We start from the raw sequence: 14,789 nt of genomic DNA, 5'->3' as shown, positions 1-14,789 counted from the left end.
GATGATACTATGAAGATATAATGCCTATTTTGCAGTCTTTTAGCATCCATGGCGGTTAGGTGGGTTTCCTGAAGAAACGCAACATCAACCTTTTTCCTGTGTAAAAGATCTAACACCCGTGTACGTTTAATAGGAGAGATTAACCCCCTGACCTTAAAAGACAGTATGTTTATTTTAACCATAGTCTGTAGTAACCGGACACACACAAATTAGTATGTAATGTTTAGAGCAAGTTATTGAGTGTATCATTAAAGTTCCCATTGTAATATGCAAAAACAAAAAAGGTCCCGAGTGCTTTAAGCGCCTAAGCGTCCCCTCCCTCTCCCACCTTCCCCTTTTAGCAAACGTCTGTGGCGGTCGCGAGGCAATGTCTGAACACTATTAACCTTCTTAGCCCCCTATGTATTTAACAGTTGAGGAGATATAAATTAAAGAACAAATATTCCAAAATCGGAAGAACTGTCAAACATACATTATTCATATAACTAGATTTTAAGGCAACCAGATTTAACTGAAGTCTAAGAACTGTAATTTCAATCAAGGCGAGAGCATAATGTATATCTTTTTTTGGCAGCGTAAAAGCATGTCACAGTCTGATGTTTACAAGGACTGTAAGGTGTACAATGTGGGAAATGAGGAATTGCCCTCTACTTGACAGTCAAGGCTCTGTATTGACAGTCATTATACCTAGGCTGCAGTGCAAGTGATATTTTGGCATCTTGTGGTGGCTCAGTGGTTGAGGCTCAGGGTTATTGACCAGAAGGTCAGGGATTCAAGCCCCAGCACCACCAAGATGCCACTGTTGGGCCCTTGAGCAAGGCACTTAACTCCAGGTTGCTCCGGGGAGTCCCTGTAATAAGTGCACTGTAAGTCGCTTTGGATAAAAGCGTCTGCCAAATGCATAAATGTAAATGTAAATAAATGTAAATCTCAGGAGAATCAACCAAATGGCACTTTGGACCACAAAATGTATAGATACAGCTCAGCTAGAATCTGTCTTTCTCTCTGTGTTGGTGAAACCAAGGGCTGTCACACTGTTTTAAAACTGTATGGATTCCCAATAAACTGTTGGAAGTATTTGTTTTCAGAGTTTACAATACCATTCCTACAATATGTTGTGGCATTTTGTAATGGAAGTCAGTATTTCAAAACTAGGTTTTTGGACAATGTTATCAAGCGACTAGGGAACATTTTTCTTGCAAACAGTTAAATCAGAAATGCTGCTGCTCAGGCCACAGCTTGGTTCTTGTACTTTCTTTCCTTCTTTCTGTCTTGACTTAAAGGGTTTTTTCAGTTGAAAAAGGCCAAAGCCTTGACACTGCACAAACAAATGATTTGAATGAATAGGTATGTGCATTATTTCATGAAGCGAGTTCTGTTCACTCCACCTTGTATGTTCTGGAATGTTTAGCCTCCAGTCCTCAGACATGCTGACAGTTTGTACCCAACCTTTAGACCAAGGCCTATGGCAGAGACTGGTTTCAGAGGCCTATGCTGCACCCTTAAAAACTTGTTGTGTGTTTTCTCCCTATTCACAACTCAATGAATTGTTCATGTATTCTTTACTTAGTTTGGCTTTGGCATGTTGCCTGGCACTTCTCTCAATTCCGGCAGCTAAATATAAAATTGTTCTGAAAGTCTGAAAAGCAGTTAATAATATGCGTGCCAGGGTCAGGGTCATTAGTCTGCAGAGTGACCCATCCAGAAATAAATTGTCTCTCTGGGTAGACAAACCAATGACTTATATGACTAGTGTAGCCTTGATATATGACAGGGGCATCAGTCCCAGAAAAGACACAGACATACATGCAGACAAATAATGGGAACAGAACCCATGCTGCTGTTGGAGAGGGTACAGCAGCAGCTAATGAATATGCAGAAATGTTAACTGTAGAGATGTTTGAAGAACTTTTGATGTCACTTTGATGATCCTTTTATGCACCATCAACCAGCAGGGACATTTATTGTGCAGTCCAAAGATGAGGACAGCAAAATAGGTAGAGGAAAAAGAAAAGAATTGTAGGACTGTTTACATTCTTGCTGCAAGAATAGATCAGCAACAGAATTTCTTACCGTGTGTGTATATATATATATATATATATATAAAAACACATTTTCTGTGAACTGATAGGTGTGAAATGTGGTCAGAAAATATAGACTGATCTAGAGTACGAGTCATCATATCTAGCCTGCTGGGAAAAAAACAGCTTAAACAAGCCTAAACTGGTTTGCTGGTCTTCACTGGTTTGCTGGTCTCTCAGCATAGTCAAGGTTGTATTTTACTTGTTTAGCTGTTTGGCCAACTTCTCACCCAGCTAAATCAACAGACAAGTCCCCAAAGCCCCTCTAAAATCTGCAGTCCACACCAGCTAAGATCTAAAAATCAGTTTAGGCTGATTTAAACCATTTATTTATTTCAGCAGGTTGTCAATGTAGTTATTCTGAAGGCATCAGAGGACATCAGTGTGCCCATTTACTCACCTGTCTAAGTCATCCTTTTTCAGCTCGTAGTTCCTAAGGACCCGTAATAGCTGCACATCCTGGCTGAGAAAACAGGGAGGCAACAGGCCATGAATGCCCAGCTGCAAGCGCTCTTCCAGGGAGAAGGCCATCCCCTGCGGAAAGGACACAGAATGGTCACGGACATTCATTGTAAGAAATGGACACCAGTGTGCACTGCTAAGTTTAAGCTAATTTAAATGAATTACTCTTTATGCATTCCATGGAAATATGTGGACAAACTCTCTCTAGTGACTACAGCTAATAAGAAACTGTATATACACTTTGACTTAATTTCAATAATCAATCTTTACTCAACTATGCCTCTGCAGCTGTATTATTAAAACACTGTTTTGAAAAGCTTAAATAAATCCTCATATTCCCTCTCCATTTTCTCTCGGAAGGCTAGGATGACTAATAAAGCCTCTCATAAGTGTTATCCTAGAGATCTATTCCTGTCTCACTGCTTTTTTTGAAAGGGAAGTCTGTAATACAAGCAAAGCCACTGAAAGGTCACAGGAGGTCACAGTTGGCTCAGACCACAGTGTGGTGCACAGAACCACGGTGACACCAGCATATCAAAAAGGGCAAGCTGTGACCTTTGACATTTACCCTGAACTCCACAACACAAAAGGCCATAGTCAGGGGGCCCTGACTCTGTATGGCCTGATTCCACATGTGCACTGCAGAGCAAGCTTGTAACCCACAGAGATGGAAGGCCATGTAGGAATCTGTGGATATCTGTCAGGACCACAGCTGCGGATGGCACAATGTGGGGTTTGAAAGCAGCCTGCCTTTTCCTTAATGACAGACTTCATCTTTACCATGCCTCTGGCTGCTCTCTAGAGGAACCAATTAGGTCCACAAACCCAGAGAGACTGTGCTGGGTTTGCTTTCAAAACATGTCTATGTGAGCGTGGCTCTTTATTTATTTTATATCTGGTTATGTTAAGTGGTTTCCTTGTAAAAATTATTTTGGCTTTGCAAGCACACAAGAAGCCTAATCTGCACACGTGTAATAAAATGTGGTGTGTTATTGACATAGACCAAAGGAACTTGCAATAGAAAGGATTTTGTTGCTGCTTTTCATGATAGGCCAATAATTAAAATGTTATATTATTTTAAATTCTGCACTCTGATTTTAGATGAGAATTAAATTAGTCTAAGTGGAAATGAAGAAGGTAATCTTACATTTATTAATTTAGACCTGAATATAGACCAGCACATGCAAACACACACATTAACAAAAAAATTATGCATTTCATTGCATTAGAAAACGTCTCGGTTACCTACGTAACCTCGGTTCTCTCTAGATGAGGGAACGAGTATTGCGTAAGCTAGCTTACGCTACGGGAAAGATTCATCTTTTCTGAGATATTGAAGCCAAAAAATTATCCTTAATTTTGTATCATTTGTCAACTCAGTGCAGCAACTGCAGACCTTGAGCGGGCTAGCTAGCGAGCTCATTGGTTGCTCTGCGGCAACTGCTGCAGCCTATAGACAAACTTGCGTGAACTCGCGCCCAATGAGAGGCGCCCGCGCGCTCACTGTCCCAAAGCCCGCCAGAATGGGCATGGCTAGGGTGCATATAAGCGCAGTTCGTAGGCTGGAACACTGGTTTTCATTAAATGAAGCGAAAATCGCTCGTGGCGCGAAGCACGGCCAGCTACACAATACTCGTTCCCTCATCTAGAGAGAACCGAGGTTACGTAGGTAACCGAGACGTTCTCTTACGAGAGGTTCTCTCGTATTGCGTAAACTAGCTTACGCTACGGGAACCCATTGTCAACGCCGTGCGCGCCAAGCATCCACTGCATGAGCCCCAGGGGGGTGGGGGGACCCGAGGGAGCCCTTGTGAGTGGGGAAATAATATTTGGCCGGCAAGAGTGCGGGTGTGATACATAAGCACATAGTGGGAAGGGAAAAACAGAGCAGCGGTGCCGGTCTGTGTGGAATGTGTCCCATTAGTGCAGCTCACCAGGGGAGCTGTAGCGGATTAAACCGCTAGTAGTTTTGCCTGCAGAGCGGGCACTTCCAGATTGTAAAATCTGACAAAGGTGGAGGGGGAAGCCCAGCCCGCTGCCACACATATGTCCTGAATGGAAATCCCACTGGACCATGCCCACGAGGAGGCCATGCCTCTGGTGGAGTGAGCCCTAATGCCTAACGGGCATGGCAGGTCTTTCAACGCGTACGCGTCAGCAACAGCGTCCACTATCCATCTAGACAGTGTCTGTTTCGAGGTGGCGAGACCCTTGGTGCGCCCTCCAAATGAAACGAAAAGCTGCTCAGCGCGTCTGAAAGAGGCGGAGCGCGCAGTATACAATCTCAGTGCTCTGACTGGGCAAAGGAGATTTGTGTCGCGTTCGCTATCGGATGCTGGCAGAGCCGATAGGGAAATAATCTGTGCTCTGAAAGGAGTACCGATCACCTTGGGGACATAGCCGTGTCTAGGCTTTAAAATGACCTTGGAGTCACTTGGTCCAAACTCCATACACGCAGCGCTGACAGACAGCGCGTGAAGGTCTCCCACACGTTTAACTGATGACAGGGCAGTCAGAAAAATGGTTTTGAGTGAAAGGTATTTCAAATCCACGGATTCAAGCGGTTCGAAAGGGGGGGCTTTCATAGCTTTGAGAACTACAGAAAGATCCCAGATAGGAACCGATGGGGGCGCTGGGGTTCATCCTTCTAGCTCCCCTGAGGAAGCGGATGACCAGCTCGTTTTTTCCCCGTGACTGGCCGTGCAGGGGTTCGGCGAACGCCGCGACGGCCGCCACGTACACTTTGAGCGTGGATGGGGATCTGCCCTTATCCAACAGCTCTTGTAAAAACACGAGCAGTGACGACACCCCCACATGTCCGTGGGTCCAGGTCTCTGTCGGTGCACCATTTTGAAAACACCGACCATTTGGACGCATAGAGTCTTCTCGTGGAAGGGGCTCTAGTGTGTATGATAGTGTTCATTACTCCTTCTGGCAAAGCGACGGGTAGTCGTTGATAACCCACGCGTGCAGCGCCCAGCGCTCTGGGTGGGGATGCCAGATCGTGCCGCGAGCTTGAGAGAGGAGATCTGCTCTCACTGGGATGGGCCACGGGGCTGTCAGTGACAGCTGCGTAAGCTCCGGGAACCATGTCTGATTCTCCCAGCACGGGGCTATGAGGAGCACCGAGTGACGTGTTTCCCTGATCCTCTGCATTACCTGTGGCAATAGCGAGACGGGAGGGAAGGCGTAAAGCGGGCGGTTGGGCCAGTCCTGGGCCAGCGCGTCCTCGCTTTTTGAGAAAAATACTGGGCAGTGAGAGTTCTCTTCTGACGCGAAGAGGTCTATCTCTGCTCTGCCGAATATTTGCCATAATTTCTGGACTGTTTGAGCGTGCAGGGACCATTCCCCTGGGGGAACATTGTCTCTGGACAGTCTGTCTGGGCCGTCGTTCAGGTGGCCTGGCACGTGCGTCGCCCTCAGCGAGCGCAGGTGGCCCTGGGACCAACTTAGTATGCGTTTTGACAGATGGAAGAGGTTCCTGGATCTGACACCGCCCTGACTCGCTCAGTGAAGGCGGCACTCTCTCTATGGCCCTTTTGCACAGAAGGTTTGCTATTTCTGAACGAAGCATGCAGGCTGCTTCCGTGTTCACAGTAGTTTCGAGCCGTGCCCTGAAGCGGGGAGGCGATCGAACTGTAGCAAATAGCCCTGTTTTATTGTGCTTAACACCCATTTGCATATCCCTGGGATAGCTTCCCACGCTTTGAAGCGTAACGCTAGAGGGTGAATGGCCGAGTCGCCCTGATTGCCGTACACAGCGGGCTGAACAGAATGTGTGAGCGTGCTTATGTGCTTATGCATGACTGCTCGCAGACAGCAGGGACATGCTGTTCTGTGAGTGACTTTCCGATTGAGATGAATGGGGAAAGAGTCACATCTGTTAAGTGATGTGCGAGCATAGTCACGGGCATGGGACTTACACATAGAGAGGTGTTTGCTGGCCGTGTGACAGAGCGGGCAGAGAGGGGACGCGCGCACGGGCTCGTGGGTGCGTTTATTGACTCTAACACTCGAGCAGGCTGTGCCCGCTTTATGTGAGTGTGCTCTGATAGGAACACGGGAAGTGTAATGCTTGTGTGTAGGGGTGAACACTGGATTGTGGGCACATTTTCTACACATAAGACATGTTTGCTCTTTACAAGATCTTTTTGTGTCGCCGTGAAAACAGCGTTTGAGTACAGGCAAGCGTGTAGTAACACCGGCTTGTTGGCTGCTGAATTCACCACTGTAGTAGCCTGAGAGAAGGGGACTGACAGGGGGCGAAGCTTTGACGGTGGTCCGGCCGCGGCGGGACTGAGCCGTCGTTTTTTCAACAAAGCTAGGAGGACTTCGGTTGTTCAGGTTTCAGCGCAATCTTAGGCCGAGGCCCGCGGGGGGGCGGCGGTCTGCGGCGGCTGTCTGAGCGCGATCTGGGGCGGCCGCCCTGTCGACGCTGGGAAGTCTGGCTTTGTTGAGCTGGGCGCTGTGAAGATGCTCATGCAGGAGGCTGGTTACATGGGCGGCCTGCAGAGGAGCTAGCGCGGCGAGGCAGGAAGAGATTTATGGCTTGGGTGGCTTTCTGGACTTCCGAAAAACGGTCAACAATGCCACTTACCACGGAACCGAAGAGACCGGACGGAGAGAGCGGCGCGTTGAGGAACGTGGAGTGCTCAGCTTCTCCCATGTCGGCTAGCGTTAGCCACAGGTGTCTCTCGGTTACAGTCAGCGAGGCCATGCACTTCCCTAGGGCTTGAGCTGCAGCTTTGGTGGCGCAATCTGTAACAGCCTCTGGGTGCCTGCCTTTCTCATCCCATTCCCGAAGAAGGTCCGCTTGGAGGATCTGCAAGACGGCCATGGAATGCAGAGCAGATGCGGCTTGGCCGGCGGCGGCATAGGCGCGGCCAACACAGGCGGAAGTAGTTCTGCAGGCCTTAGACGGGAGCACTGGCTTAGACCGCCATCTCGCGGAGGGCGGGCAAAGGTGTGCTGCTACCGAATCCTCGACCGGGGGGGGATGGAAGAGTAGCCCTTCTCGGCGGCGCCGTCCACTGAAGCGAGAGAGGTGGAGACGTGGGATCGAATCCTGGCCGAGAGAGGCGCGTTCCACGATTTAGAGAGCTCGGCGTGGAGTTCCGGCAGGAAGGGAGCGGCCCGGGCCGCAGGCGCCGCGCGGTGACGGCTTTGAAGAAAGCAGCCGTCGAGTCTGTTGGGAGCCTGCTCAGGGGGCGGTGACCACTCGAGCCCGAGCCGGTCGACGGCCTGTGTGAGGAGGCGTATCAGTTCCCCTTCGACTCTGGCGCGGGTCCTGCTGGATTCCTGGGCCGATGAGGAGGCTTGTGACCACTCCTCGCTGTCCGAAGCCATGATGGAACAGCAGCCCTTGTCCTCCGCCTCGATCTCCGAGGTGGCAGCAGTGCGGCCGCTCGGCGGCAACTGCGCGTCCCGGGGGGGGGGCGGGGAGGGTGAACGCGATGCTCGAGGGAGAGGCTCCGGCGAGACAGTCGCTTCTAAACCCGGTTCCGGCAGCCTTTGGGAGCGGCGCTTCTTCCGGCGCGGCGAAACAGAAGGCGGCGCGGCGGCTCGGTCCTGAGCGCTCGAGTCGAGCCCGCAGGGTCGACATCGAAGCTCCTCGCAGAGGTCGCATCCGCTGTCAGCGAAGGCGAGCTCTGCATGCCCCAGTCCCAGGCAGAGAGCGCAGATGATGTGGCGGTCTCCGGCGCTGAGAGGGGTGCGGCATGAACCGCAGGTGCGAGGCATCTTTAAAAAGACGCTCGTGCTCTTTTGTGAAGTTCACTGAGGAACTAGTTTGCTTTAAAAAGGATACGTCGCCGGATGGCGTAGCTCGCAGGATGGCTGAAGGTGGCGGCGGCCAGCTTCTTCGAGCGCTGTCCAAGCTTGCTTGATGCCCCTCGAACGGCAACGCGGCTTCTTGCAGTTTCAGAGATGCGAAGAGCTTCGCTGAAGAGATGAAAATCAGGGTTCCAGCCTACGAACTGCGCTTATATTTCTGGCGGGTTTTGGGACAGTGAGCGCGCGGGCGCCTCTCATTGGGCGCGAGTTCACGCAAGTTTGTCTATAGGCTGCAGCAGTTGCCGCAGAGCAACCAATGAGCTCGCTAGCTAGCACGCTCAAGGTCTGCAGTTGCTGCACTGCGTTGACAAATTATACAAAATTAAGGATAATTTTTTGGCTTCAATATCTCAGAAAAGATTAATCTTTCCCATAGCGTAAGCTAGCTTACGCAATACGAGAGAACCTCTCGTAAGAGAACTGAATATCAAGCCAAGCGACATCAGCACACAAATGAGGCTAGACATTTTCTTAGAACTAACTTTACCTTTCTTACATTTTGGTAATATTTCAATTAACTGGTTCCAAGGTCATTTTAGTGGATGTATGACATCTTGTCACGAAGGGAAGTCAGGAGAAGGCAGACGGGAGGTGCGGATCCAAATGCAGCTTTATTGGGCAAGCATATAAACATAAACTCAGGAGCAAATGAAAAGTCCACGATGGGGAAAATAAACTAAATGAGGAAAACATAAAGGGGCTAAACAAGTTGGGGAAACATCCATAAAAGTCAGGGAAAACCTTGAACGAAGACAGAGAATAACAAGGACATGCAATGAAACGTCAACATTCAACAACGATCGACAAAGACTGAACAAAGAACCAGGTTTAAATACAGGAGGGAACAAACAAGGGAATGAGGGACACCTGGAGGAAACAATCAGGGAAAGATAAACAATCAGGGGAACACCAATGATACAAAGAAACTACAGAGGACTACAAAAACCAAAACAGGAACTAAACTCAACTTCAAAATAACAGTACAAAAACAAAAGACAACAGTGAACATGACACATCTGTTCCCCTCAAGTTCACAGGGGTCCTAGCAGAGAAACCACAAGTGCATATCATCAAATTAACTATACATATAACACATATTTCGCTAAATTTTAAAAAGAGAGACCAAATACGTGTTCATTTTGAATAGCACATCTATTGTTTTATAAATATAATTAATAACAGTTATGCTTTATTGTTTTGCCTGAAAATGTGCTTGTGCTTCTTTACAATAAATGCCATAACACAATTCTAACACAATTATGTTCATATATTTTTCAGTGTGTCTTAAAACATTGTGGTAATAGTTTCCAGCAGCACAATTAAATACATAAATGTGCCTTAACTGTTCCCAAAGTTGTATGTTAAGCATTTTCATAAACTACATTTAAAGAATGTAGACAGTTTAAGTGCCAGACTGAAAACTTGAGGAATTACAAATTTTACAGGATTTATCTTGCCTAAATGTTTGAAAAATTGCCTATGCATTTTTCTAGCCTCCTCCACTACTGATCGCTTATCAAAACTCCCTCTGAATTATTGCCTATTATGCATCATTTACTGGACCATATACTGTATATGTTATAGCCTCACAAACAACCAACACAAACTGAACAATATAACACATGGCATCAAACAGCACACAACAGCGCTGTTTGGCTAGAAAGATGTCAAAAATACAGAATCATTACTGCAGATTTTTTACTAGTCATTTGATGTTATTTGTAGAGTATATTCTGTCTGTCATCTTGTGAAGCTAACTGCAGTGTGCCACTGATGGTCTGTATTTAAGGGACTCTAAAATTCAAGGCCATCCTGCCAGGTCTGAATTGCAGCCTTTTTAGGATTTAAAAAAGGACATTCTATTTTCTCGAAAAGCTGGTGGTTTGATGAAACATCCTTAGATACTTATGATTCTGTCAGATTTAATTTCTGCTGGTTTGTTAATTGACTAACTATAGAGTGTATTAGAGACTGGAGATCTGTTAAATTATTTCCAAGACAATGAAGTAATTAACAAATAAAGTTGTAATTTATTTCCTTTCCATGTATGAAAAAAATAAATTAAACCAACATTTACTTTAATTTATGTCTGAAAGGAGATGTCTAATTTTTACGATGTTAAAATTCTCTCGTGTCAAGTGTCAACTAAATGATTTGATACCAAAAGCAAGGACAGGTAAGGACAGTCATTCCAACTGAGAACAGCTCTGCCTAATCAAATATAATTAGGTCCATGTGTAATGGAGACATTGGTGGAGCTGGGCCCAAATGGCAAATTAACGTCCCCAACAATGGAGCTGCAGGCGGAACTCTGAAATTCAACGTCCACAGGCTCAGGACTGCCATTCTGATCAGGGACACGGATGGCTGGACTGGAGAAAGTGCTCCGTTTGATGGCACGCATGGATGGCAAGATTAAAGCAATGAGCTCCAGAGCTCCTGGCGGGCATGGCGTGGGAACTGGTGAGGAACTTGGCGCTCTTAAGAACGACTCCATGTTGCCAAGAGAGAAGATGCCAAATGAAGTGACAGGCACACAAATCTTGCTCTTCATATAGAAATGTCCACAATACAATTACACAACAGTAGCACTGCCATCTCAAAGTGATAGGATAGGAACTAATTTACCCAGCTAAGAGTAAAAAGAGTGAAAGTGAAGGTGATAAGTCTGTATGAGAGTGGAACGGGTGTGTTCAGATGGATGCATCATCTAAAAGCACTTAAGAGTCAAAATGCAATCAAATCCATCTATCGTAAAGCCTGGCATTTTTTGTTGGCTCAGGCTGTTTGAAAGGCTTTGCTTATTTTAGCAAAAATGGGACAGGCAGGACAGGAATGTGTGAATGCTTCCACATGTCCAACAGACCACATTAAAGAGTGTGTTGAGTGCCAACGTGCCATGCCCACACAAGCTCATGCAAGGAGATTCAATATGCATGCCAACCTTTAATCTCATGATCAATGACACCACCCCTCTACACTCGGCCATAACCATCCCCAACCACACTGCAAAAAACTTGTGAAACAACATAAAAAATTGCTTTTTTGGACATGATAAAAGCTTCAAAGCCTACAAGATTTGGAGCAAGACATCTTGTTGAGGAACATCGGAATTCTAATTCAAACTATTTTATTTGAATCCTGAAATTCCCAGTACTTGTAGGCAGAAAAAAAAAGTCAGTTGCTTTAAAGAGACACCCAAAAAAGTACCAAAACAGAAGAAAAGTAAAGCTGTGAAAGGTTGTTCTTGAGTGGAACTTTACAGTAATGGAGAATACACAAGGATTTCTGAAGCACATTATTTGCAGAATTCTCTGCTTAATGATTATCACAGAAAGTCGAGGCTTATATAATGAGCCACCTCTGCTGTGGTAATACATAGTGTTCTCACTGATGTGAAAAACTAAAGCTAGAACCTTCTACATAACCTCTGTGTAATCACACCATTAAAAGTTAGAATGTGACTTTTCTTATCACAATTTCAGGGCTGACTTAATGTTCTTGGAGTGAGGCCAGAGAATTTAAACTGCACAGTGACGAAAATTCTCACACCAACCATAACTCCCATCTTGCTCAAACACAAACCACTGTGTGAAATTAAGCAGGGGTCATTATTTGGCCCATGTCAGATTCTTAGAAAAAGAAGAGGACGTGAGAAAGGAAATCTTTTATGTCAGTCTCACAAACATTGGCTCTCTTTCTCTGTCCTAACTCTTCAAGTAATGTCCTTCATCTATGCATAACAAGTCCTTCATTTCGAGAGAATACTTTGGTCTGACATAACAGGAAGCCTGCCATTCAGCAATGGCTAGTGATCAGAGTCCCCGTCTCTCTTTTGTCACTGAAGTGTACTGTTCACATGACCCCATGCCGGAACAAACAAGGGATCAGAGAGTGGTTGCTACTGTACTGTATATGGGAGTGTGCTCATCTGTCATTGATGAGAGAGGATGTTTTTTCCAGCAGTCTGAGGCACAAGCCTTAATTAGGCCTCTTGACCAGCATATGTTGTGTTTTGAATGCTGGTGTGCGTACCGGTCCTTTTTAAGTAGCTTAATGAGCAGTACTTTCTAGGTCAACCAGGCCTCCACAGAAAGACCATGCAGGTTACCCAGCATTTTCTGAAGAGTGAACAGCACAGCTATGTCAGACCACCTGCTAAACCAGCACCAAACCAGCATAAACTAGCCTGGGAAGCTGCTGGTCTAAGATGGGTTTTTTGTGGGGTGGGGGGGGTTCAGCAGAGAGTGGTTTAAATATTAAAGCCACCTCCTTAATATTAAAGTCACAAGGTAGGAGAAAGTAGTGTTTTTTATGTGCTTCTGAACTGAGAACACTTTTACCGATTTTTTGTTTTAACCCTAATTTTATGATACTTATTACCATTTATGCAATGTCAGGGTGTTCTGGGTGGCTACTATGGTGTCGCTAGGGCATACTAAATGGTTGCTATATGGTTGCTTACTGGCCCAAGTCAAAACAGACCATCCCCAAGTTTCCAAGATCTCCTAATTCCAAGTGTTGGGACCTTTTCAATGGGAGTCTATGGCATGGTTTCCAAATTTTTCATTTGCAGGCAGACAGTTGTATTTTGAAATGAAAATATTTATAAACCATGCCATCTTAGCTGGTCTGGACTGCTGGTTTTAGAGGGGCTTTGGGGACTTGTCTGCTGATTTAGCTGGGTGAGCAGCTGGCCAAACAGCTAAACCAGTAAAATACCACCTTGAATATGCTGCAAGACCATTTTGACCATCTTAAACCAGTGAAGACCAGCAAACCAATTTAGGCTTGTTTAAGCAGGTTTTTTTTTTCCAGCAGGCTAGATATGATGACTCGTACTCTAGATCAATAATAATAAACCATGATTCTGCATTTGTTTCTAAATGTGTTTTTCTATGTGTAAGTATTAGGATCAGCTTTGTTTTCACCTAAAATGTAAAAGGTTTACTGTATATCTGAGAAAAAAACAATTGTACTACTACAGACATAGGTAGCACACTTTTCAGATGAAATGCTGCTACAAAAGCTTGCTCAGTTTGAAAACACAAGCCAATGTCAATTTCCAGGTTTTTAATAAAAAGGTGTGCGGTATTTTTACTGTACTCTATCTGGGTCTTTTTTTTACCTTAACAGAAGAGTTAGTAATTTTTTTACTTTGTCATTTTGAAACATTTGTGAATTATGGATAATAGAGGACAATTATAAAGAGTAAAGGAGCAGACAAACAGCCTAGAGCTTCAATGGATGTCAGCACACTGGAGACTTATGTTAAAATGAAATGGTGCAAAGTTGCCCAGTCTGGTAAGGGTGCCAGAAGAGCCAGAGTTTTTCACATGGCTCTAGCAGAAGCAGTCACAGGGCACAACACAGACTAGAGACCATTCCAGCTGACCAAACACGGAACGAATGAACACATGCCATTCTCATAAACACCCCCACCACTCACCATCTCTATTAATGCCACATGCATCTTCCCACGCTCTTAATTTAGTCCACAAGCTACATCACGGACAACCCAAGCCAGAGCTGCTCAAAGCTCCAAGGCAGAAAAAAAGGCTCAGCAACGAAAAGTGACTAATAAGACAAAAAGCAGCAATCCAGTGTTAATCAATGATGCTGAATAACAGTTGTGCATGGTCAAGCTCCATGTCTCCAGGGTAACACGCTCAACAAGCTAGGCGATAAATTGCACGGATTGGCGGTCTCAGACCCAACTGAGATTCATCCTAAAATGGTTTGGAACATCATAGAGTAAATTAATACAGAATTTTCATTTTTGGATGAACTATAGTTTCAAGTCTCTAGGTTGGCAATTGGACGGTTGCTGGTTCAATTCCCACAATGATCAAGCCATTTAACTCAGTTTTTCCAGAGGGATATAAACTGCAGTATGTTCTACAGAAACATTGTTTGAATGTCACTGAAATTAATCCCACCCACACTGCAATAAATACAGATTCAAAAAAAAAAAAGACTGAGCATCCGTAACCAGATGGTCACAGTTAGACACAAACAAACATCCAAAACACATCAGCAAAAGGCATCAAAAGGATGGAGAAATCCCCCTCCATCAATAATGCACTCTGGCTGCAAACCAGCCTTGGGTTTTATGAATAGAGATGTCTCAAGTCTAGTTGGTAAGAAAATATGGTACCATTAGCATTACTCAGATTATTTATTTCTTTGCTTGTTCATTTCAACAGAGATCATCCTGTACATACACTCTAAAATTGAATGGGTTCACAGACAAAACCAAAGAATATCTGGACAAACACACTCACACAACACAATCACTGACCCCACTTATGGTCTTAACACCAGCAAAGAGAAGGGGACGACAGATATAAGATTGAGCCAGAGCAAAGAAAGTGGGGAAGAATAGATTGCTAGGGAAAATCCTATGCCAAGGCA

General features: G+C 45.4%; 1 protein-coding gene across 1 annotated transcript in view; it reads right to left on the bottom strand.

Moving 5' to 3' along the window:
• The window catches only part of me1 (malic enzyme 1, NADP(+)-dependent, cytosolic), a 117,686-nt gene that overhangs the window by 73,421 nt on the left and 29,476 nt on the right, over nt 1-14,789 (bottom strand). The window contains exon 2 of the mRNA XM_052144091.1: nt 2,482-2,615. Within this exon, the coding sequence (XP_052000051.1) occupies nt 2,482-2,615 (134 nt within the window). The remainder of the gene's footprint in view (nt 1-2,481; nt 2,616-14,789) is intronic.

This window comes from Xyrauchen texanus, chromosome 15, assembly GCF_025860055.1.
Source record: "Xyrauchen texanus isolate HMW12.3.18 chromosome 15, RBS_HiC_50CHRs, whole genome shotgun sequence".
NCBI classification, from domain to species: Eukaryota; Metazoa; Chordata; class Actinopteri; order Cypriniformes; family Catostomidae; genus Xyrauchen; species Xyrauchen texanus.
This window is presented reverse-complemented; position numbering and strand designations above follow the sequence as displayed.